Here is a 24,015-nt window from a genome sequence, read left to right as displayed (position 1 = left end):
TATTATAAACCTGGAATCTGAGGGAGCAAACAAATCTAAATATTGAGAAAATCATCTTTAAAGTTGTTCAGATGAAGTTCTTAGCAATGCATATTACTAGCCAAACATTAAGTTTTGATATATTTACAGTAGATTTACTAAATATCTTCATGGAACATGATCTTTACTTAATATCCTAATAATTTTTTTTGTCATAAAAGAGAAACGTATAATTGTGACTCATACAGTGTATTGTTGTGTATTTCTCCAAATATCCGTCTGTGCTCCTGATGACTGCTTCTGTGACAGAGACACTGATGTTGAACTCGAACAGTATTAGCTCCTGAATGACTCCGGACTCGTGAAGTCTTGTGCATCACTCACACCTGAGTGTTGAATCTGTTTCACTGCTGCTTTATATCAAGAAGGAAGGAGATCCAAGAGGACATTTCTCTTTGAAAGCCCTCGTGTTGTTTTCTGAAGAGCAGTATGAAGTTAAGATATCATATTTCTATTATTTCTGATTTGCGTAAACTCAACTGGATTGTGTAATAACATAAAAACAGCTCGTGATGCTTTCTGAACATTTCTGAAGCTCTAGAAAGCCTCGATTCCCTGCAGAACTCTGCTGTCTCTCGATTTCATTATTCATATTAAAATGAAAAAAAAAAAAAATAGTAAAAACGAATTAAATATATTATTTAAACTATAAAGTCTCGCTCCTCTGCTTCACAACAGGCTCATTGTTCGTTATTTGCATCTCCACGAGATGAGGAACTGTTCCTCCTTCATGTTTAATAAAAATATCTGCTCATTTGCATGAAGGCCACACCAGAGCTCAGAATATGATCATCTTTCTCAGTGATACACTAATGCTGTGATGAAGATGTGAGATTCTATCAGCTGCGTGTCATCGCTGGCTCCTCCCCCTGCTCTGTGATTGGCTCTCACACTCTCACATCATCAGCTGCATCTACAGATCCACACAGAAGCAGCCGAAGCTCTGGAGCTCTGCTCATCTCTGCTTCAGACCAGTGAAGATGAACAGCAGGAGTCAGGAGTGTGTGCGAGCGCTCAGATACATCAGGTAACACACACACACACACACACTCTCTCTCACAGACACACACACAAACTCTCTCTCACAGACACACACACACACACACACACTCTCTCACAGACACAGACACACACACAAACTCTCTCTCACAGACACACACACACACTCTCTCACAGACACACACACACTCTCTCACAGACGCACACACAAACACAAACTCTCTCTCACAGACACACACACACACTCTCTCACAGACACACACACACACTCTCTCTCACAGACACACACTCACTCACTCACACACATACACTCTCTCATACACACACACACACACTCACAGACACACACACACACTCTCTCTCAAACACACACACACACACAGACACACAAACTCACGGACACACTCTCTCTCTCTCACACACACACACACACACTCACAGACACACACACACACACTCTCACACAGACACACACACTCACAGACATACACTCTCTCTCTCACACACACACACACACACTCACAGACATACACACACTCACAGACACACACACACACTCTCACACAGACACACACACTCACAGACATACACTCTCTCACACACACACACACACACACACTCACAGACATACACTCTCTCACACACACACACACACACACTCTCACACAGACACACACACACACACACTCTCTCTCTCACACAGACACACACTCTCGAAGACAGGCACGCACACACACACACACACACACTCTCACACAGACACACACACTCACAGACATACACTCTCTCACACACACACACACACACACACACTCACAGACACACTCTCTCACAGACACACACACACACACACACACACACACTCTCTCACACAGACACTCACTCTCGAAGACAGGCACGCACACACACACACACACACACACAGAGAGAGAGAGACACAGCTGTACAGTAGAAGTTCATTATGTGTGAAACTGAACCTAATGCAGAGTGAAACACTTCTAATCTGTCTCTGTCTCTGCTTCACAGTTTCTCAGCTCTGTTCATGTCTGTTCAGCTCTACTCGTGTGTTTTGACTCAAACTGTGATCTAGCACTGGTTTATTGTCTTGTTTTATTAGTCTTGTGGCTGTTTTAACACATAATTACAGCAGTTTGTCTTGTGTTTCTTCCTGCCAAACTCTTTTTACTATACAGTTCTGCTAACTGTGACAGGATTATATCCAGAAAACATCTTAAAAGAGATTCTGGAGAACTAACAGTGATATTTGATGTTTTCTCTGAGGGAACACTTGAGATTCACTCCGTCATCATCTAAATGTAATGAACTCTTTTCATTATCCGTGTGCTGCTGAGGTTATTACTGCAGAGAATCACTTTATTAGAACTGTGATGTGTGTCTCTATATGAACAGATTTAAAGTGATAGTACATCCTAAGATGAAAATGTGCCTCCCCTCAGCACCCATTGATGAGACACTGATGCAGTGCTTCATTTCTCCAAATCTGATGAAGAAACACACTCATCCTGATCTCAGATGAACTGAAGGAGATGTGTTTTTATTGTCATTTAGACGTGTAGTGACTGCAGGACTGTTTCATCTTAAACTAAACCTGAGTTACTTCATTCAGACCTTCTTTATATACACACGTCCATCTACAGCATCTCTGTAGTCTCTGATGAGTCTCGCTGTGTGTCTGTGCAGCAGCAGATGTTCATCAGCGCAGGGAGCTCATTCATTATACATACACTACAGACTGAGATCACATCCGGACAGTTTCTGACAGATACTGAGAACTGAACATTATCAACAGCATCCATCTTCCATCAAACAACAGCTCTTTGGGACACTGCCAAACTCTACAAAAAGGAGAGAAAACACCACGAAGCATCATAACAGTAGCTCATATGACTTTATTTAAAATTCTTCTAAACTCATATGATGCTGTGTGTTTTGTGTCCTAAAACACGTGAACATATAACACAACTCAACACAAACTCTCTGCTGTTCATCACATGAGCTCAGAAGACTTGAATATGTCTTGAATCATGTCCGGAGTGTGATGTGATTTCAGAAGTGGTGAAAATGTGTTCATTTGATGCTGTAAACAGATCAGAATCCAGGACTGAATCTGTGTTTCTGGAAGATGATCTCCTGTGAGGAATGATCTGTTGTTCAATCGATTCCCTGCATGAGTTCAGGAACTGTGGAGTCAAGCATCACGGGAATCACTATCGATCTCGATCACAGAAGGTCAGAGGATCCGGGACGCATCTTACTTCCTGCAGGAGTCCTGGATCACTCTCCTAAAATATTTTGGTCTTGTTTTCCAGAACAAATATGTAAGCATCCTTAAATCAAGACACATTTACTGGAGAAGCTGAATGACTGGAGATATGAAGTCTTGTTTTCTGAGAAACAGATCAAAATGAAGTGATTTTATGATTAAAAGAACAAATATCTATTCAGAAAAATAAACTTAATTGAAAGGGAAAAGTTTTATTTTCTGACTCCACTTGCAGATATTTGTTCTTCTTTTAAACATTAAGTTACTTCATTTTGATATTTTTTATTTTTCAGAAAATAAGACTTCATATCATTTTGCATCTCCAGTAAATGTATCTTGATTTAAGGATGTTTACATATTTGTACAGGAAAACAAGACAAAAACACTTGTTTAGAAAGTCATTGAAGCGCTGATTGTCATGTACCACATTCAGTGTTTCTAGAGTCACTCATTCATATCTCTGTATTTTCACTGATTCTGAGTTTAACACTCATGTTAATTATTCTTGGTGCTGATCATTTTCTTAGTGTTCACCTCAAATCATTTATTTATTATGTTTTGCAGTAAAGAGGAAGCAGTCGCCATAGAGACAGAGTTGCTAAGGGATTATCATTTTGGACGGCAACAGCTGACGGAGATACTGGGACACGCATGTGCGACTGCCATCACAAAGGTCTGTAGACACGAGAATTCAACTACACTTAATAATTATTTTAGATGATCACACGGATTAATTACATCAATCACATAACGCGTAATTTAGAAATACAAAATATAAAGTCAAAAATGCGAGATATAAATTCAGAATTGAGAAATACGTAATTCAGAGTTGCGAGATATAAAGTCAAAATTGCGAGATACATAATTCAGAAATGCAAAATATGTAATTCAGACTTACGAGATATAAAGTCTGAATTGCAAGATATTAAGTCAGAATTGCGAGATACATAATTCAGGATTGCAACATGTATAATTCATGCTTGCGAGATATAAAGTCAGAATTGCGAAATATGTCATTCAGAATTGCAAGATGTATAATTCATGCTTGCGAGATATAAAGTCAGAATTGCGAGATATAAAGTCTGAATTGAGAAATACGTAATTCAGAAATGTGAGATACAAAGCCAGAATTGCACAATATAAAAGAATTGCGAGATACATAATTCAGAATAGCTAAATATTTAAAAACTTGAATTGTGATATTTAAAGTAAAAAATTGCACGATAAAAAGTCAGAATTGCAAGATATAAAGTCAGAATTGCGAAATATGTAATTCAGACTTGTGAGATATAAAGTCAGAATTGTGAGATATAAAGTCAGAATCGTGAGAAATAAAGTCAGAATTGCGAAAAATGTAATTAAGAATTGCAAGATGTATAATTCATGCTTGTGAGATATAAAGTCAGAATTGCAAGATATAGGTCTGAATTGAAGGATATAAAGTCAGAATTGAGAAAAACGTAATTCAGTATTGTGAGAAATAAAGTCAGAATTGCAAAATACATAAGTTAGAATAGTGAGATATAAAGCCAGAATTGCATGATATAAAGTCAGAATTGCAAGATAAATAATTCAGAATTGCTTAATATGTAATTTAGACTTGCGCGATTTAAAGTAAAAACTTGCGCGATGTAAAGTCAGAATTGTGAGATACATCATTCAGAATTGTGAAATATGTAATTAAGAATTGTGAGATAAAAAGTCAGAATTGTGAAATATGTAATTCAGAATTGTGAGAAATAAAGTCAGAATTGCGAAATTTGTAATTCAGAATTCCATGTATAATTCATGCTCACGAGATATGAAGTCAGAATTGCAAGATACATAATTAAGAATTGTGAAATATGTAATTAAGAATTGTGAGATAAAAGGTCAGAATTGTGAGATATAAAGTCAGAATTGTGAAATATGTAATTCAGAATTGCGAAATATGTCATTCAGACTTGTGGGATATTAAGGTCAGAATTGCGAGATATAAAGCCAGACTTGCTAAAAATGTAATTCAGAATTGTGAGATATAAAGTCAGAATCGTGAGAAATAAAGTCAGAATTGTGAAATATGTAATTCAGACTTGTGGGATATAAAGTCAGAATTGCCAGATATGTAATTCAGAATTGCAAGATATATAATTCATGCTTGTTAGATATAAAGTCTGAATTGCAAGATATAGGTTTGAATTGCAGTATATAGAGTCAGAATTAAGAAAAACGTAATTCAATATTGTGAGAAATAATGTCAGAATTGTGAAATATGTAATTCAGAATTCTAAGATGTATAATTCATGCTTGCGAGATTGCAAGATATAGGTCAGATTTGCGAGATATAAAGTCTGAATTGAGAAATATGTTATTTAAAATTGTGAGATATAAAGCCAGATTTGCATGATATAAAGTCAGAATTGCAAGATACATAATTCAGAATTTCTAAATATGTAATTCAGATTTGCAAGATTTAAAGTAAAAACTTGCGCGATATAAAGTCAGAATTGCGAAATAATTCAGAATTGTGAAATATGTAATTAAGTATTGTGATATAAAAAGTCAGAATTGCGAGATATAAAGTCAGAATTGCAAAATATGCAATTCAGAATTGCGAAATATGTAATAATGAATTGTGAGAAATAAAGTCAGAATTGTGAAATATGTAATTCAGAATTGCGAAAAATTTAATTCAGAATTGTGAGATATAAAGTCAGAACTATGAGAAATTAAGTCAGAATTGTGAAATATGTAATTCAGAATTGCGAGATATAAAGTCGGAATTGTGTAATATGCAATTCAGAAATGTGAGATATGTAATTCAGACTTGAGAGATATAAAGTCAGAATTGTGAGAAATAAGTCAGAATTGCGAAATATGTAATTCAGAATTGTGAGATATAAAGTCAGAATTGCGAAATATGTAATTCAGACTTGCGAGATATGTAATTCAGACTTGCGAGATATAAAGTCAGAATTGAGAAATATGTTATTTAAAATTGTGAGATATAAAGCCAGATTTGCATGATATAAAGTCAGAATTGCAAGATACATAATTCAGAATTGCTAAATATGTAATTCAGATTTGCGAGATTTAAAGTAAAAACTTGCGCGATATAAAGTCAGAATTGCGAAATAAATAATTCAGAATTGTGAAATATGTAATTAAGTATTGTGATATAAAAAGTCAGAATTGCGAGATATAGAGTCAGAATTGCAAAATATGTAATTCAGAATTGCGAAATATGTAATAATGAATTGTGAGAAATAAAGTCAGAATTGTGAAATATGTAATTCAGAATTGCGAAAAATTTAATTCAGAATTGTGAGATATAAAGTCAGAACTATGAGAAATTATCAGAATTGCTAAATATGTAATACATAATTGTGAGATATAAAGTCAGAATTATGAGAAATTAAGTCAGAATTGTGAAATATGTAATTCAGAACTGCGAGATATAAAGTCGGAATTGTGTAATATGCAATTCAGAAATGTGAGATATGTAATTCAGACTTGCGAGATATAAAGTCAGAATTGTGAGAAATAAGTCAGAATTGTGAAATATGTAATTCAGACTTGCGAGATGTAAAGCCCTAATTGCGAGATATAAAGTCAGAATTGCGAAATATGTAATTCAGAATTGTGAGATATAAAGTCAGAATTGTGAGATATAAAGTCAGAATTGTGAGAAATAAAGTCAGAATTGCGAAATATGTAATTCAGAATTGTGAGATATAAAGTCAGAATTGCGAGATATAAAGTCAGAATTGCGAAAAATGCAATTCAGAATTGTGAGATATAAAGTCAGAATAGTCAGAAATAAAGTCAGAATTGCCAAATATGTAATTAAGAATTGCGAAAATATGTAATACAGAATTGCGAGATATAAAGTCAGAATTGTGAAATATGTAATTCAGAATTGTGAGAAATAAAGTCAGAATTGTGAAATATGTAATTCAGAATTGTGAGAAATAAAGTCAGAATTGTGAAATATGTAATTTAGCATTGTGAGATATAAAGTCAGAATTGCGAAATATGTAATATAGAATTGTGAAATATAAAGTCAGAATTGTGAAATATGTAATTTAGAATTGTGAGAAATAAAGTCAGAATTGCGAAATATGTAATACAGAATTGTGAGATATAAAGTCAGAATTGTGAAATATGTAATATAGAATTGTGAGAAATAAAGTCAGGATTGCGAAATATGTAATTCAGAATTGTGAGATATAAAGTCAGAATTGTGAGATATAAAGTCAGAATTGACAAATATGTAATTCAGAATTGTGAGATATAAAGTCAGAATTGTGAAATATGTAATATAGAATTGTGAGATATAAAGTCAGAATTGTGAAATATGTTATTCAGAATTGTGACATATAAAGTCAGAATTGTGAAATATGTAATATAGAATTGTGAGATATAAAGTCAGAATTGTGAAATATGTTATTCAGAATTGTGAGATATAAAGTCAGAATTGTGAAATATGTAATATAGAATTGTGAGATATAAAGTCAGAATTGTGAAATATGTTATTCAGTATTGTGAGATATAAAGTCAGAATTGCCATAATTCAGAACTGCAAAATATGTAATTCAGAGTTCCGAGATACACAGTAAAATTCAGAATTGCGAAATTAATTCAGAATAGTGAGATATATAATTCTGTCTTAAAAAACTTTTTTATCTCAACATTCACAATTGCAAAATGTCAGATTTGCAAGATATAAACTCAGAACAGCGAAAGAGAAAGTTGCAATTAAATTTTTTTTATTTCGTGGCAGAAAAAAGATGCGTGTAAACTCACAATTCTGACTTTTTTAATTATCAGAATTGTAACTTTACATCTCGCAGCTCTAAGATTTTGTTTTTAAGAATTGCAAGAAATGGCCTGAATTGCAAGCTATAAAGTTGCAGATCGCTTTTTTCTCTTTAAATCCCATGTGGAAACTGAGTGACTGTTGGTGTTTGCGTGTTCTGGCAGGTTTTCCCGCTGTGGTCTCTGGAGAAGCGGCAGCCGACCGTTCTGGTGGTCTGTGGGCCGGATCAGAACGGCTGTGTGGGCCTGGCGTGTGCTCGTCATCTGCGTGTGTTTGTGAGTGAATGCACCACACACTTTAGTATCATCTGTGATCACTGCGACTGACTGATGTGTGTCTGTGTGACAGGAATACATCCCCACTGTCTTCACTCCCAAACGCTCCTCAGACAGTCTTCATCAGGACCTGATGGTTCAGTGTGAGCGGATGGACCTGCCGTCCCTGTCCTACCTGCCCACTGAGGTGAGATCAGAGTTCAATACCTACTCTAACATGAAACGAGCTTCACGAGTAAATCTGGGTCGTTGTCTATAGAAGCCACAATCTGCAACTCGAAAACATAAAAAAAAAAAAAAAAATTAAGGTGGAAAAAAGAATAGCCTTAGATCCTTCCTGAAATGTTCTCTTTCTCTTCAACAAACTTGTTTCTCCCATCAAACAAACAAAAACAAAACAAAAACTTTGTCCATTAAATTTTATGACTGAAACAAACAAAACTAAAAAAATAATAATTCTTGAATCAAAACGCATTTATGTCTTTTTTTTTTTTTAAAGAAATACGTTTTTTTGAAGACAGTAAAGGTCAACATGTTTCCCACAAACTGAACAAAGTACTCTTTTGTCTTATATTTAAAAGCTTTTTTAAGTTTTTTTTTTCCCCCAACAATTTTTCTTTTTATCTTTACAAAAATTATATCAAAAGTTTTTCCTCTTTTCCAAAAACTGTACAGTTTTCTCCCTCCTGCCTCAAGAAGTAATGCTGATGAATGCAAGATGAAGTACAATGTCCATGCTAATGTTAGTGGGCCGTCATTCTTTCACTCTTTTGAAGAGAAACGTTTTTAAAAGACAAACACTGTGGGCTGCGTCTCTTCGGGTGCAGCCTATTTGTTTTTCCACCTTAAATGTATTCCATGTTTTCAGGGCTTAAGAAGACTTCAGTTCCTAGTGTTAACTGAAGAAGAGCGGTGGTTATTGGTTTTATTTTTTATCTATAGTTAAGTATATTCACAGTTTTCAGTTAAAGTGTAGCTTATGAAATCACCAATATTTTTAACTGGCACTGACAAAGATGCTAAAATATTTAGCTCTTTGTTAGTGCGTGTAGGTTAATGCTTTAACTAACCTTCACAAATGTGTCCTTAATGTAGAGTGTAAACGGCAGTCACATCCACGTTCTCAAACAGCCGAGACCCCAAAACTCAAACACTGAAATGACTCTTTTACTCTAAATCAGTGAGAAGATCAAATCCATAAATCATAAGATATGTTTCAAATTTGAAGTTGATATCATCAAAAATGAGCTTTCGGTAAGATTGGAACCACGCCCTTGATTCCTTGTTCACATAGCAAGAGCCAAAACCCTATTTCCAATGAGGTAAAAAATTCTAAAAACCAAATGTAAACCTCTTCAGTCAAAAATGAATGAATAACTTAAAGGTTAAAAAACAACTGCATCTGACAGAGTGCAATTACTCAATCAGGCTGCATACCATCAACAGAACTGACCCGGTGAAGTCAATCGTTTGCTGCTTTTCTTCTTAAGGTGCAGCTGATCAATGAAGCGTATAATCTGGTTGTGGACGCAGTTCTGGGTCCAGAGACTGAAGCATCGTCAGTCGGAGAGCCGTTCACCGGAGTCCTGCAGACGCTCCGAGGACTCAAAGTGCCCATCGTCAGCCTGGACATCCCGTCAGGTACGAGCCCTCACCCAGCATCAGTCTCACACACACACACACACACACCTGATCGAGCTCATCTCACAGTAATGTGTTGAAGTGCAGGTTGGGACGCAGACGAGTCCAGCTCAGACGGGATCAGTCCTGCGCTCCTGGTCTCTCTGATGGCCCCGAAGAGATGTGCCCTGAACTTCCCTGGATCACACTTCCTGGCCGGACGCTTCCTGCCCTTTGACCTTCAGAGGAAGTATGATCTGAACCTGCCCAAGTTCTCCGGGACGGAGTCTGTGGTCCAGCTGTGATCCACTGTGTGCAGACATCTTCACTTAAGGGTTTAACGTTTTATTTTATTCAATGTAAAGGTTTGATCAGTGTTAAAGATTTAGCAAATTTTCATTTAATCAATTTCAAAAATCCAATATTTGGTGATAACATAGCCTAAAAATCCCTTTTTATTCTATTTTATTTTTTAGGTCAGTGATTTTTGACTGGTGTTACTTCATGATATTTTTGTATAAAATAAAAGCATTTCAAAACAAACCTCTTGATTAAATACTAAAGCACACCAGTGTCATTTTTCATATTTTATTAATGTCAAAATAATCCACAAACATGAGAAAAACTTAATTTAGTTAACCACATTAACTTACATGAAATAATTCTAAGGCATTAAACTAATCAATGTTTACCTCAAACATGTACAAATGTATTTTTAACATCAAAACTAGTTAACAACTCAAAGAACAGGTGGATTTTTATTAAAGATACAGACTGTTACAAATGTATCGCTCTTGTATTGCACTGAGTAACATGAACTTCAGAAGGTTACAGTAAAGTGTTACGGAGTCTCACTTCCAGAGCAGAAGACAGGCCAGTTATTTGGTGAGAATACTGCATCATCAGATTTACAACCAGTTTCCAGAAGGCTAGTCATTGTTAAGGAAAGAATAACCAAAGCTGTTAAAGGGCTTTCAACAGCTGCTGTTCAAGAACCTCCTCGAGCTTTCATCATCTGCTCGCCGTTCCATCATCTAAAAACCAGATCAGTGAAACTCAATCAAACCTACAGTCAGTCAGTAATGAGGTCAGACGTTCCATCAACGAAACACCAACCTCACGCTTCGGCCTCAGAGGAACAGACATGATCCATCAGTCCTCGAGCTTCTTCAAACCCCAGACGCTCTCGGATGAGAACTCAACCTGAACAAACCAGAGAACCAACATTAAACACTCGAACACGAACATAGAACTAATCACAGTGTCTTTGCTCAAAAACAACTCACTCTGGGACCTAATCTGGCGTTTCTCAAATTGAGCTACATTGGTGGAAGTGAAGGTGTTGGTGATCAGAGCCTAAATGTGAAGTCTTTCTAGAATGGTTGGCAGTGCATGGGGAGAAATGAGTGGGAATTTAACTCTTTGAGTGCCTGACGTCCGTCTGAGGAGATTGATCTGAGTTTAAGAAGTGAACAGGAAGTTACCTCGCGCACACAGCTAACGCACAGAGCAGCCAGAGTCAGGAGTCACTTCAGGAGATGCAACGCTTGAGGAAACTCATCCGGAGCACTTGGGTTCAATCAAGCAATGTTTGGGTGAAACACACTCATAACTCACTCTAACTAGCACGAGTGAAGATCATTCTCTTTACACTGAAGCTATGGTCTTCATATCATCTGAACATGGACACACCAGGAGAAAACTTTAGTAACAAACCCAATTAGTCTTCAAAGCCAAACAAACTCTTCGGTTCCTGGTGGAGCTGAGGCAGAATTCTGCGGTTCTTCTAGTTGAGCTGTTAATTGAATGTGCATTTTTTATAGCGATTAAACATTTAAACCAAGCTAATGTTCGAGACCACTTAGGATGCTCTTGCTACAGTTGAAGATATGGTTCAATTATTTACTCATATCACTAATGATGCAGAATCATGGGAGAGGAGTTCTTCAGAACCGCTGGAGACCAAACCGTTTCGGTTCACACTGAACGGGTCCAAATTAATGGAAGTCAACACAAACCAAAAAAGACCTGGTCTCCAACAGTTTAATCAGGTTTGGCACTACACCTAAAGCCTGAGAAACTAATGTGAGTACTATCCTTTAAAAACAACCCTTAAAATAAACACTTTAATTACGATTTAATTTAAAACCGCTTAAATGCAGCTGAAAGCACAACTATTACAAAACTAAAAAAGGTAATTTATAGTGAGTGGATTAATCTGATAACCAATTCATTTTGTAATAAGTAATTTCTTTCCCATCTTGTAAGTTTTTGAAAGGCACAACAGAATTCAAAGCGTTTGAACAAATGGTTTCGTTTAATAGGCTCCATGAAGCCACAATTGAAAGGCAAAAAATAAAAATAATAAAAACAAAATAGAGTCTCAAATTTTGATACAAAGGAAACAAGAGCACAAGGATTTCTTTCCCAGTTCTGGAGTGTACTGTTAACAAGTTCTGGTTCTCTCAAGTGAATGATTGGTAGATAGAAAGATATTGGTCAAAAGTCCATCATTAAAATGCAGGATGTGAGGAGCAGCGACAGACAGAGACACGTCAGCCATCCTCTGCTCCGCTCAGTCTGAAATAAAGTGACTTTTTGGACACATCATTGGCTTACAGCGAACAGAAGGAGCAGTGCTTAAGACAGCGGCTGCGCATCAGTAACAAACACAGAGCAAACGCTCTCTAGACTCCCACAGAAGCACTAACATGAGAGCAGCTCGCTCGTGATTAAAGGAATCAAATGAGGCAAAAGAGAGACCCATCAGCACATCAACATTCATTCATTCACGGCCGGCGATCAGAGAGCGGCCTTCCTCTCAGAGTACAAGAACTGAACAGAAACATGGAGAACAGCTACAACAAAATCCAAGAACAGATCCATGAGTCTTTAGAAACGCTCTGCCGCTGACGCGTCGGGTCTTGGGTTCTAGTCTTGTACAGCTGAGGAGGAAGTATCACACATGAAGACACTCAAGCATCTCAACAGGTTTAACACAATCCCTCCACTAACACCCCCCCAACATCAGAACAGGGTCGCCCGGGCAGAGAGATCCTGCGGTTCACATCACGACTCTATAGACTTGATTCTGATTCATTTCTCTAATACGGGAGTTCGGTCAAATTACTGAGCCGGAAACTTACTCCGAATTAGAACTGGGCCACTTGAAAGCATTAGTGGTTTATCTTAAAGCATAAAGTGACTCGCCCCACAGTAACTCTAGAAAAGCCTGTTTGACTCGTCCACACGAACGAACACAGACGGCATGCTCATACAGGGACCTCAGAACAGATACGTACCATAACTATCATAGCTGTCTCTGTAAGAGCTGCCACGGTCGCTGTTCCCAGAATTCCTGAGGACGGAAGAAAACAGTGTGAGAAACAGATCACAAGAGCAGAAGAAAACAGCACGGATCACGAGAACAGAACACAAACAGATGAACTGTGCCTCGTTCAGGAAGAGCAGAACATCTGAAGGGCTGCAGAAATACTGCACTGCTTTCAGGCAGATTTAAATTATAAAACTAAATTAATTTAGTGCATTGTTGTATGGAAAAATTTATGCAAAAATGTTCTTAAATCTAAAAATGCATGCATTTTAATTTTTAGATTTATGCAACAAAGAATTTTTGGTGAGTTTTTTTAAAGGTGCAAGGTGTCATTAAACTGCACAAGCCAAGAAAATAAACCACGTGTTACGCATTATTCATTTTAAACACCCAGTGTCAAATAAAATTCTAAATAACTCCGTATTTCCTGAGGTGGTTACTGGGTGTTGTGGCGTTTGCGTAACTACACATTAATGCCTGATATCTTTAATGGTTTCAATCTAAAGGGGTTTTATTTCTGCAGTCGGTCACGGGTTCAGGAACACTCACCTGTCTCTGCTGTATCCTCCACCTCCTCCAGAGGAGTAACCTCCACCTCCTCCGCTCTTATATCCTCCACCGCTGCCGTAGCTCCGGTCTCCTCCGTATCCGCGGTCTCCACCACCGTAGCTGCCTCCACCTTCAGAGAGAGAAGAACACGGAGTCTGAGCACGAGACACACACCTGACGATCTCACACACACACTGATGGACTGCAGCTCACACACCTCCTCTTCCTCGGCCTCCTCTGTAGAAGCCTCCACCACCTCCTCCTCCACCTCCTCTGTAGGATCCTCCACCGGAGCGTCCACCTCCTCCACCGCCGCCCTTCCCAGCCTCATCCACACGGATCGTCCGGCCGTCCACAGACTACACGGAGAAAACACCAAACACTTAACACCTAAACCAGCGGCTCAGTATTAAACAGCGTGAGATCACTTTAGTACCGTCGTAGTTTTAGATGACTCTTGTTCGGTTTGAGAATGAAAGTGTGAAGTTAACTAGCATTTTATTAAAAGTGTACTATAACTACCATTTTACACTACACGAGTAAAAAAAAAAAAAAATCTATATATTTTTCTTCATGTAAAGCCCTTTGAATTACCATGGTGTGTGAAAAGTGCTATATAAACTTGCCTTGCCTTATCTGCACCCCTGCGCACACACAACAGATGTGTGTTTGTATGCATTTGTGTATAGCAGGGCATTAATCTCAATGATAAACATTTAAATGCACATTATAAAATGTACAACTAGACCGTCAGAAGGCTAATCGATCTACACCATAATTTACCATGGATTTACTGTAGTAACTCACTGCACCATGGTATTGACATTCACACTGAGTTTTTATTAAAGGTGTAATGGTATAATAGTATGTATTTGATTAAGCTATAATATGCAGTTATACTGAATGTTCAGACTTGTTTCTCATACTAAGAGGACACCTATAGTTATATTTACCATGGCATTGAGTTGTGGTTTTAACTGCATTCATCTTATTTAGGATTTAAATGCATGCTACTATGGGAGACATGATTAAATACTTAGTCAGAATAAATTTAACAAAATGAAACTGAGGCTGCTGCAATTTCACTTCATAGAGATCTTAACCAATTGTGATAAATGAACAAAATCTCTGCATCTTTATTCAAGCTACCATTGATCCATCTGTGTGCATTCACACATTTAGGACTTAATCTAGATTAAACACTATTCAAAATTAAAACTTCTGTACCAAAAAAAAAAAAAAAAACTAATTTCATAATTTTTAATTTAAATGTAATAGTTCAGGACTTAATATCAAAAGAGAAACTGTGTTTTTAAGTATACATTATGTAATGTAGGAGACATTTGCATCAATCCGAGGTTGAGAATTTGGCTGAATTGAGAATTAAGCCGAAAGAATCGGTTCTTTACTAACGAATCGATTCAAGTGATCCGACTCACTAAAAACCGCCAGAAACCCAATCGCACTTTGAACCTACATCAAAGAGTGACTCAGTAACGAACCTTTCCATTCATTCCCTCCATCGCGTCCTTCGCATCTTCTGGGTTCTCAAAGGTCACGAATCCGAATCCTCTGGATCTGTTGGTTTCTCGGTTTCGGGCCACATGCACTAAAAACACACGCATTATGAGCTGCTTATGCAAATCACAGTGAACGCACAAACCAATCAGAAGAAGCGCGGCAGAAGAGCGCGTCAGTGATTGGGTACTCACCGTTGGTGATGACGCCATATTTGGCGAAAGCGTCCTCTAGCGACTGTTCGGTGGTATCGAAACTCAGTCCACCGACAAACAGCTTTCCTTCGTCAGACATTGTGATCTAAAACACGCGGGTCACAGAACACACACGTGTTACATCACAGCTCGTTTAGAGGAGAAAAACACTTCAGAGCTGACTTTAGGTAGAAAAACGATTAAAAGAAATGAAAATTGAACAGAGGCATTTAGCGATTATTTGTGCTGGAGTACGTTAATAGTAATACGTTATTTGAACGTTTGCCGTGTAACGTTAGTGTTTAACGTTAGTCAGACTCGACATGTGGGTCACGAAGCACGCTGAGCTAAACTGGGTCAAACAAAAGACTCCATACAAACACCCAAATTATCGAATAAAGCTTAAAAAAACGGCTGATCTGAGGCCGTCCGCCATCACAGGCGCATTATAACACGGAAATACACGGTCACAGACATAAAAATTACCGATGGACTAATCCTTAATTGATTAAATCGGTTGATCTGAGGCGAGGATGATGAAGAGCTCCATCAGGCGTCGCCATTTTAAACAGCGCGCGAACCACGATGGACAAAACACGGTCTAACACGAAAACTCCATTGTTAAATCGGCTAAATGTAACATATAGTGAAGCATACGTCGAATAAAACAAACTAGCGACGGTTAATAAAACAAAAACCGCATAAAAGAAGCCAGTACCTGTGATGTCGCAGTTGCAGGTGAGATGATGCACGTCTTGAACACGATCAGAACTTCAGAGACGCAGCAGAGCGCCGAGCAGCGCTTATATACTCTGCGCATGGGGGCGGGGCCTAACACACGCTCATTTACATATCCTGAACACCACACAGAGAGAGAGAGAGAGAGAGAGAGAGACAGAGAGAGAGAGACAGAGATAGAGACAGAGAGAGAGAGAGAGAGAGAGAGAGAGAGACAGAGATAGAGACAGAGAGAGAGAGAGGATGATATTCAGTTTTTCTCGATTGCTTAAACGCTATAAGCAGGCTTTTGTGCTAAAATTTCAATTTCAATACCATAACGCTATTTTTCAGAAAGCACACACATTTCGCTAAACTATAATCACTATTCCCCTGCTTTAACACACGAGTCAGATTTGATGAACTCTTACTGCAAAACTCTAAACACAAATCCCTACATTTCTCAGTGCTTACACCATGTGGTCATTTAGAAAGCTCTAGCATTCAGTATTGTTCACTCCAGTTACAGCTTGAGCTCAGTTAGCACACAGATACACACGAGGAAACACGAAGAGTTATTTATCACACACCAGTCAGAACCTTCTACAGACAGATACAAGATCCCAGTCAGTTCATTCAGTTTAGGAACAATGGATCCAGAGATACGTGACTGAAAAGGTCGAGGACCCCACAGAGGAGGAAGAAGAGGAAGATGATGAGCAGTGAGGAGTGGATGAAGAGGAGGGTCAAGGAGTCTCAGATGAAACTTGTGCCACTAGTTGTAGTAACCAAACTTAAGTTGCTTCACCGTCCCCTCGATCATAGAAACATTCAGGGAGGAAAACAGGAAGATGTACCTCAGTGTACTCTACTGTAACTTTTAAAAGCTTTTCTCTGTTACAACACATTCATCAAATTATCTTATGTACAGAGTTTCTGTCTGCTTCCATTTTGTAAAAGGATGTGTTCCAGTAGTCAATCAGAAGTTTTATTTGTGTGTGTGTGTGTGTGTGTTTTGAGGGCAAAGTTTTGTTTTTCAGCAAGAGTGAATGGTTTTGAGTGTAGAGCTTCATTTTGACCTGAAATAGGTTGTTCGGGGAATTGAGTGAGAAGTTATGGATTTGTTTTTACTGTTTTGAGAATATGAGTCATAGTTTCAAGAAATCTGTTTAAGCAATCGAGAAAAAAACTATTATAAATAATATATTACGTTTTTTTATATATACAAAGTTAAATGTCTAATACAAAAAATATAAGACATAAGGGGAAAGATAGATAGACATCAGGTTGGGTCATCAAAAGAAAAAGAAAGAAGAAAGCACATAACGTTTATATATATATATATATATATATATATATATATATATATATATATATATATATATATATATATATATATATATATATATATATATATATATATAATTATGTGCATAATACACATAATAGATAGATTTCCATTTGTCTCTTGGAGCTCTTTAAATCCAGTCACAGAGAAATTAAAATATGATACAAACATACAAGAGTCTGCTTTCACACACAGCTGTTATATCTGCAGCACAAACAGAAAAATCATGGTGTTTGGAAATGTTTGTGTGTATGAGTGTGTGTGTGTGTGTGAGAGAGAGAGAGAGAGTGAGAGAGAGAGTGTGTGTGAGTGTGTGTGTGTGTGTGAGAGAGAGAGAGAGAGTGAGAGAGAGAGTGTGTGTGAGTGTGTGTGTGGAAGCATGTTTCTGTCAGTAATAGTAACTGGCCATAATAAAAATGAAGTTTGATGAACATTGTTTGTGTGTGAGTGTGTGTGTGTGTTTGTTACAGTCAGTTATAATTCAGAAGGCTAAGAGACATCACTCAGTTTGTCTTTATCTTCCAAAACCTAGCCATACTGAAATTGAAAGAAAACAAACTAATACAACTCAGATTTGCTCGGGTGGGCTGCACAGTGTTCAGTTGATGCTAACTAACCCTGAGTCTCGTAGCAGGATCTAGCTCATCTTACAGCTAACATCTCCCACCAGAAACATCTACACAGACACACAAAAACATCATTTAACTTTGATGAGTTTAACTACAAAGCAGGCATTGACATCACACTAATAAATAAAGTAAAAAAGCTTACTGTCCTCCATCAAAATGAGTTTTCCTTCTCAAATCTGCTGTCTTCTTCATCACATGTGGAATAAGATTAAAACTAAGCTAATCTACCTGAACGTGTTTCAACAATCCCCAATTATTTAACCGTTTATATTAGTTGTGGAAAAGATCAATGTGTTGCTGAAATATAGTTTTACAAATAAATAATCCTACCATGATGCCTGCATGTTTTATTTCTTCCTTTATTTCTATAGCACTTTATTCACTACAGATTGTGTCGAAGCAGCTTTACAGAGTCAGACAAAAGACATCACAGCAATCAAGTCAACAATACATGAATGATTTACATGTGAGAGACTCTTCCCTTCTCTTCAGGCATCCAGACAAAGGCTTCACCAGCGCCAGAGACCATCAGTGACGAGTCAGCTCTGATTATTCATGTATGCTGATGAGATGAGGTGTGTAGAAACACTTGAAGATAATTCAGTTATTCATCTCAACAGACCCCAACAGACACAAACTTGTCACATTTAGTCTTAGTTTAGGCCTACTTGTCTTTTATTAGCCTGTGATAATTAATACATTAAAAAAACGTTGTACAATTAAAAAATCTACCTTATAATATACAGTCATCCCATTTCTCTATTACATCTGCTGTATATGAATTTAACTGCACAACTGTAATAATAATTATATAGGCTTTCAAATATTTAAGTGCTTAAAAAGTGTGCATCATACACGAACAGGGTTAAGAGCAGTGTGTGCATTTTATTTTTTATTTCTTGCTTATATATATATATATATATATATATATATATATATATATATATATATATGTTTCAGTTCAGAGAACACTCAGAGAATACACAGTGTTTGCAAAATTATAAAATGAAATGTTCCCTTTATCATATAAGCAAAAATAAATAAATAAATAAAAATAATAATATAAACAACAACAATCAAACAAAAACACAGGTAAAAAATAAAAATCTGTATTCAGAAGTAATGTGTTTGTGACATTAACACATTCAGTAGATGGACTCGTTCCTCTCTGTTCTGGACTGATCTAGTAGGGCTCATTTATAAAACTCTCTGTAGATTTCGAATGCACAAAAGCTAGATTCCGTGTACCCACAGAAGTGTTCAGATTGATAAAGAACCTGCGCAGAAATCTGTTTATAAGCCTCAGACAGAGGAAGATGTGCGTATGTGAAGCTCCACCCCCGACTCCTCCCACAGATCACCATATATGGAGCTCACAACGCCTATGTTTACTATGCACAACCTCATCTGCATATTAATTTCCACGCACGTGACACCATGTTTAACTCCGTTAAAGGTACAAGACATCAAGGAAATATGAGATACGGAGTATAAATCACATTTGTGCCATACACAATTTTTATTCCTAAATCCTTGTTATGTTTTAGCATAAATATGTATATTAAAAAATCCATAAAAAACTGTTTAAAATAGTTCTTAGATAATATTTTAGAACAGAGTTGGTCTCATTCTTTTCCACTGGCCAAATAGTATTTCAGTTGTTTTAAACAATTCAAAGCAAATGTAATTTCTGCAGTTTTCCCGATAGTTATTTTAAGCCTATATTTATTTTGTGTAAATAATTGTCTGACTCGCGCGTCACTGACAAAGTAACCTATTTTAAAAAGAAAAGATGCAAATGACCATTTTCTTCGACTTGTATCCCTCGTAAAAAGAGGTCGCACTCATGGCGGACATATTTACGTCAAGTTTATTTTTTGTATGCGTGAAAAATTGCGTACGCATGTTTTTGTGCCTGTTCTGCGAGTACGCACGGTTTATCAATGATCCCCTGTAGCTGCTCTTGTTTTTGGATCATGGCAGGTTTGGGTTCTGTCCAGCAGATGTCAGTGTTTTCCTGCTCCTCTCACAGGCTTCCAGTGACGTCACGCCTCAGCTTCCTGTAACCTGGAGCACTGCTGATGTACAGGAACTGACACAAATAAATCCACCAAATAAACAGAAGGATTGCTCCATTCTACTGGAATTAGTTTATAACAGATATAAATAAATATAAAAAAACTGATATAGATTGGGAAAACAGCCTGGCTTTTGCAGAAAAGGTTTTATATATCCAACAAGGTTAAGAAAGCCCATTATAAAATCCTTCCTAAAAATCTACTCTGATTCAAAATATTCAGATGTTGATGATGTTGGACATCTTTCAGATCAATCCATGTAGACCGAGCTAATCAAACCTGCACTTCTCACAGACATGATTTTAATGACTATCCAGGTAAAATGTCCTTAATGTCTGCTGTGTGTCAGTAATAGCTGTATGAATATTCCTCATTTATTATCTCATCTGAAACAACAAAGTGCAGATGTGTGATATTGATTTCACAGTGTTAACAGTTTCAGTGATTTTAATGGGAGTTTCTGAGAGTGATTGAACTCTACACTGTCAGTGAAAATTATCTTTAATAATGTTATTTGCTCTCTTTCTGAACAATGAAAGATTAGTAGACATTTTTATATCATATTAACTTTCAATGTTAAATTCACATTTAATATAAAGTCAATTGTATTAAAAATATGTCATGGCATGACACCTAGCTGTTACTTAAGTAAACAGACAGGGTGTATAATAAATTACATAAATTGGAGTAAAGGCTGATGAAATATATACATTTATACACGCACACATGCATTATATAGGCCTACATTTGATCTATATATCTAAAGAAAAATAGGCTCGGTATATATGACCCAAAGTAACTAGTAACTAACTACTTGGGTAGATTTTTTTATCCGATACTCCAGTGGTTCCCAACCTTTTTCACCTCGCAGCCCACACAACCAAACACATATGTTTGCGCGGCCCACTGCAGAAAAAATAACTGACCCCGCTATTGTTGGGTTAATAACTTAGTCCGTAATAACTCTATTTATTGAATGAACTAGGGTTGTGCGATATGGACAAAAAACATATCGCGATCTCTTTGATAATTTTGTGATTTCGATTTTAATCACAATTTTGACACACACAGATATGTTTTACAGTCAAAAATGCATTCAGGATGAATTTGAAACATATTTCTAAAAGAAAACAAATCAGAGCTTTATAAAAAAGTTGTAACGTCTCTAGAACAGACATAAGTAAAACATAATCACTATAGTAAAGGTGTAACACACTTTATAGACTTATGGCAAAAAATATATATAAATAAATAAATCCCGTGTCCAGGGACTTTTTTTTGGCCATGCATTGTTCATAGAGCTCATTAATTGTAGTAGTGCCTCAGATTTGTTATACATTATACAGGTTCACACACGTATACTCCGTCTGCAGTGTGTATACAGTATGTGTGAGCGGTGCAGAAGCATTAATGTAACGCGAATCACATTAAAATAATGCACGAGCGCGAATCTCTCCGCTCACACTCAGATTTCCTTTGCTTTGTTACAAAACCAGACGCGCATGCTCAGATACACGCTTTAGGCTATGATTCGTTTACATGTTACATTATTCTGCAACATTTTGTATTTGTAATTAAATTATTGTTTGTAGTAACTTAATATCACATTTTAATCATGCTGATTTTTGGAGAAAAACGTGCTCTAGTATGACTTCATCATGTAACTTTACATTAGCCTAGATGCGTGCACTTTTTTTAGGCACGATTTGTTTAGTTTTTGAATATACTTGATACTGTTAAAAGGCACATTAAAACACAAAATACGAGTTCACACATCACACCTAAACAAGCATGGAAAAGGTAATTAGAACTAGTTACTAAAATATTTAAAAATGCCTATCCATATACAGATAGCCTATGATTCGCTAACACCAAATGATTCGCGATCCTGCGCCGAACTCCCGAACTGACTCAAATGATTCGCGAACCAGCTCCGATCTCCCGAAATGACTCAAATGATTTGCAAACCCACTTTGAACTCCCAAACTGCCTCAAATGACTCGCGAGCTCCAAACTTACTCAAATGATTCGCGATTCCGCTCCGAGCTCCCAAACTGATTAAAATGATTCTCGCTCCGAACTCCCGAACTGACTCAAATGATTCACGCTCCGAACTTCCAAATTGACTCAAATGATTCATGCTCCGAACTCCCAAACTGACTCAAATTATTCGCTAATTAACCCGCTCCGAACTCCCAAACTGACTCAAATGATTTGTGATCCCCAAACTGACTCAAATGATTCGTTAACCTGCTCCGAACTTTCGAACTGACTCAAATGATTCACGCTCCCAACACCCGAACTCTCGAACTGATTCAAATGATCCGCGAACCAGCTCCGAACAACCAAACTGACTCAAATGATTCGCGATCCCCAAACTGACTCAAATGATTCGCGAACCCGCTCCGAACTCCCGAACTGATTCAAATGATTCACGCTAACATCTCCCGAACTGACTCAAATGATTCGCGAACCCGCTCCGAACTCCCAAACTGACTCAAATGGTTTGTGATCCCCAAACAGACTCAAATGATTCGTGATCCCCAAACTGACTCAAATGATTCGCGAACTCGCTCCGAACCCCTGAACTGATTCAAATGATTCACGCTCCCAACTCCCCGAACTGACTCATGATTCGCGATCCCACTCCCAACTCCCAAACTAGTTCAAATGATTTGCCAACCCACTTTTAACTCCTAATGAATGTAAATGTAGCAGATTAAATGTAAATGTATACATGTATATATTTTTTTCAAAATGCTCCTGAGGATGATTGTACTCAACTTAAAAAAGAAAATATGAAGCGGACTGAAGTTCTTGTGTGTGTGTGTGTGTGTGATTGTTTTGAATTGTTTAGTTTAACTTCATGAAGAAAGTTATTTCTGTGTTGTTTTCCAGTATAAATATTTAACATCCATTTACTAGTGATAAAAAATGACATCAGTTGAGTCTTGTTTTCTGACAAATGAAGTGCATTTATAGTGGTTTTATTGTTCTGACTCCATTGGCAGGTATTTGTTCTTGTTTAAACGTAAACTTGCTTCATTTTGACAGTTTCTCAGAACACAAGACTTCATTACTGATGTCGCTTTGCTTCTCTGACTGATTTAAGAGACCGTGCAGATGAGAGACGTCCTGATGGAGGAGAGACACGAGCACATTCTGTTCCAGACGCATCAAACAGAAATAACCGTCTCCATGGCAACCGCCTCACCGAGGACCAGCAGCAGTCTGAATATGAGAACAATACAAACACCTGATCCAGAGAAACCAAACTAGTACAGCTACTGACCACCAGCAACTAACTGACCCATACTAACACCAGTCAACAGCGTCTGCTGACCAGGAGAGGAAGTGAGGATCAGTCAGCTGTCAATCATCACAAACACAAGAGGAGAACTGCAGAGAGGGAATATATATATATATATTGTGTTGTGAGGTAACTGGGAAATTAATGAGGACTACAATGCCAACAAAATGAATAAAGTTGCCCCACAAAAAATGGCCTTGATGCGTTTTTTGCTTTATATTTAACTATAATATATTTAAGCAATATCACAAGCAAGAGTGCATGATTGCAAATAAGATATTGTTTTCATACAATAATTAAATAAAGAAGAAGTTAATAGTAAG

At 37.1% G+C, this 24,015-nt stretch overlaps 2 protein-coding genes across 3 annotated transcripts; one reads left to right on the top strand and one right to left on the bottom strand.

Moving 5' to 3' along the window:
• The first annotated feature begins 970 nt into the window (after positions 1 to 970).
• On the top strand, positions 971 to 10,457 carry LOC127938850 (yjeF N-terminal domain-containing 3-like). The gene is made up of 6 exons (XM_052535746.1): positions 971 to 1,066; positions 3,887 to 3,995; positions 8,285 to 8,395; positions 8,469 to 8,582; positions 9,886 to 10,036; positions 10,124 to 10,457. The coding sequence occupies exons 1-6, from the start codon at positions 1,020 to 1,022 to the stop codon at positions 10,318 to 10,320; spliced, it is 729 nt and encodes a 242-aa protein (XP_052391706.1). The 5' UTR covers positions 971 to 1,019; the 3' UTR covers positions 10,321 to 10,457.
• Positions 10,458 to 10,589: 132 nt separating this feature from the next.
• Positions 10,590 to 16,484, bottom strand: LOC127938855 (cold-inducible RNA-binding protein). Of its 2 annotated transcripts, XR_008148833.1 has the most exons (8): positions 16,329 to 16,484; positions 15,611 to 15,716; positions 15,401 to 15,507; positions 14,116 to 14,257; positions 13,899 to 14,028; positions 13,318 to 13,373; positions 11,132 to 11,218; positions 10,590 to 11,049 (listed from the first exon to the last, which is right to left on the bottom strand). XR_008148833.1 is itself a non-coding variant. In XM_052535756.1 (7 exons), the coding sequence occupies exons 1-7, from the start codon at positions 16,428 to 16,430 to the stop codon at positions 12,947 to 12,949; spliced, it is 657 nt and encodes a 218-aa protein (XP_052391716.1). In that variant the 5' UTR covers positions 16,431 to 16,483; the 3' UTR covers positions 12,314 to 12,946. The 2 variants fall into 2 exon arrangements, 1 of the variants encoding a protein (XP_052391716.1); XM_052535756.1 differs by lacking the exons at positions 10,590 to 11,049; positions 11,132 to 11,218 and adding an exon at positions 12,314 to 12,960 and having other exon boundaries at positions 16,329 to 16,483.
• Positions 16,485 to 24,015: the final 7,531 nt, after the last annotated feature.

This window comes from Carassius gibelio, chromosome A2 (assembly GCF_023724105.1).
Source record: "Carassius gibelio isolate Cgi1373 ecotype wild population from Czech Republic chromosome A2, carGib1.2-hapl.c, whole genome shotgun sequence".
NCBI classification, from domain to species: domain Eukaryota; kingdom Metazoa; phylum Chordata; class Actinopteri; order Cypriniformes; family Cyprinidae; genus Carassius; species Carassius gibelio.
The sequence above is the reverse complement of the archived record's forward strand: the minus strand, read 5'-3'. Positions and strand labels throughout refer to the sequence as shown.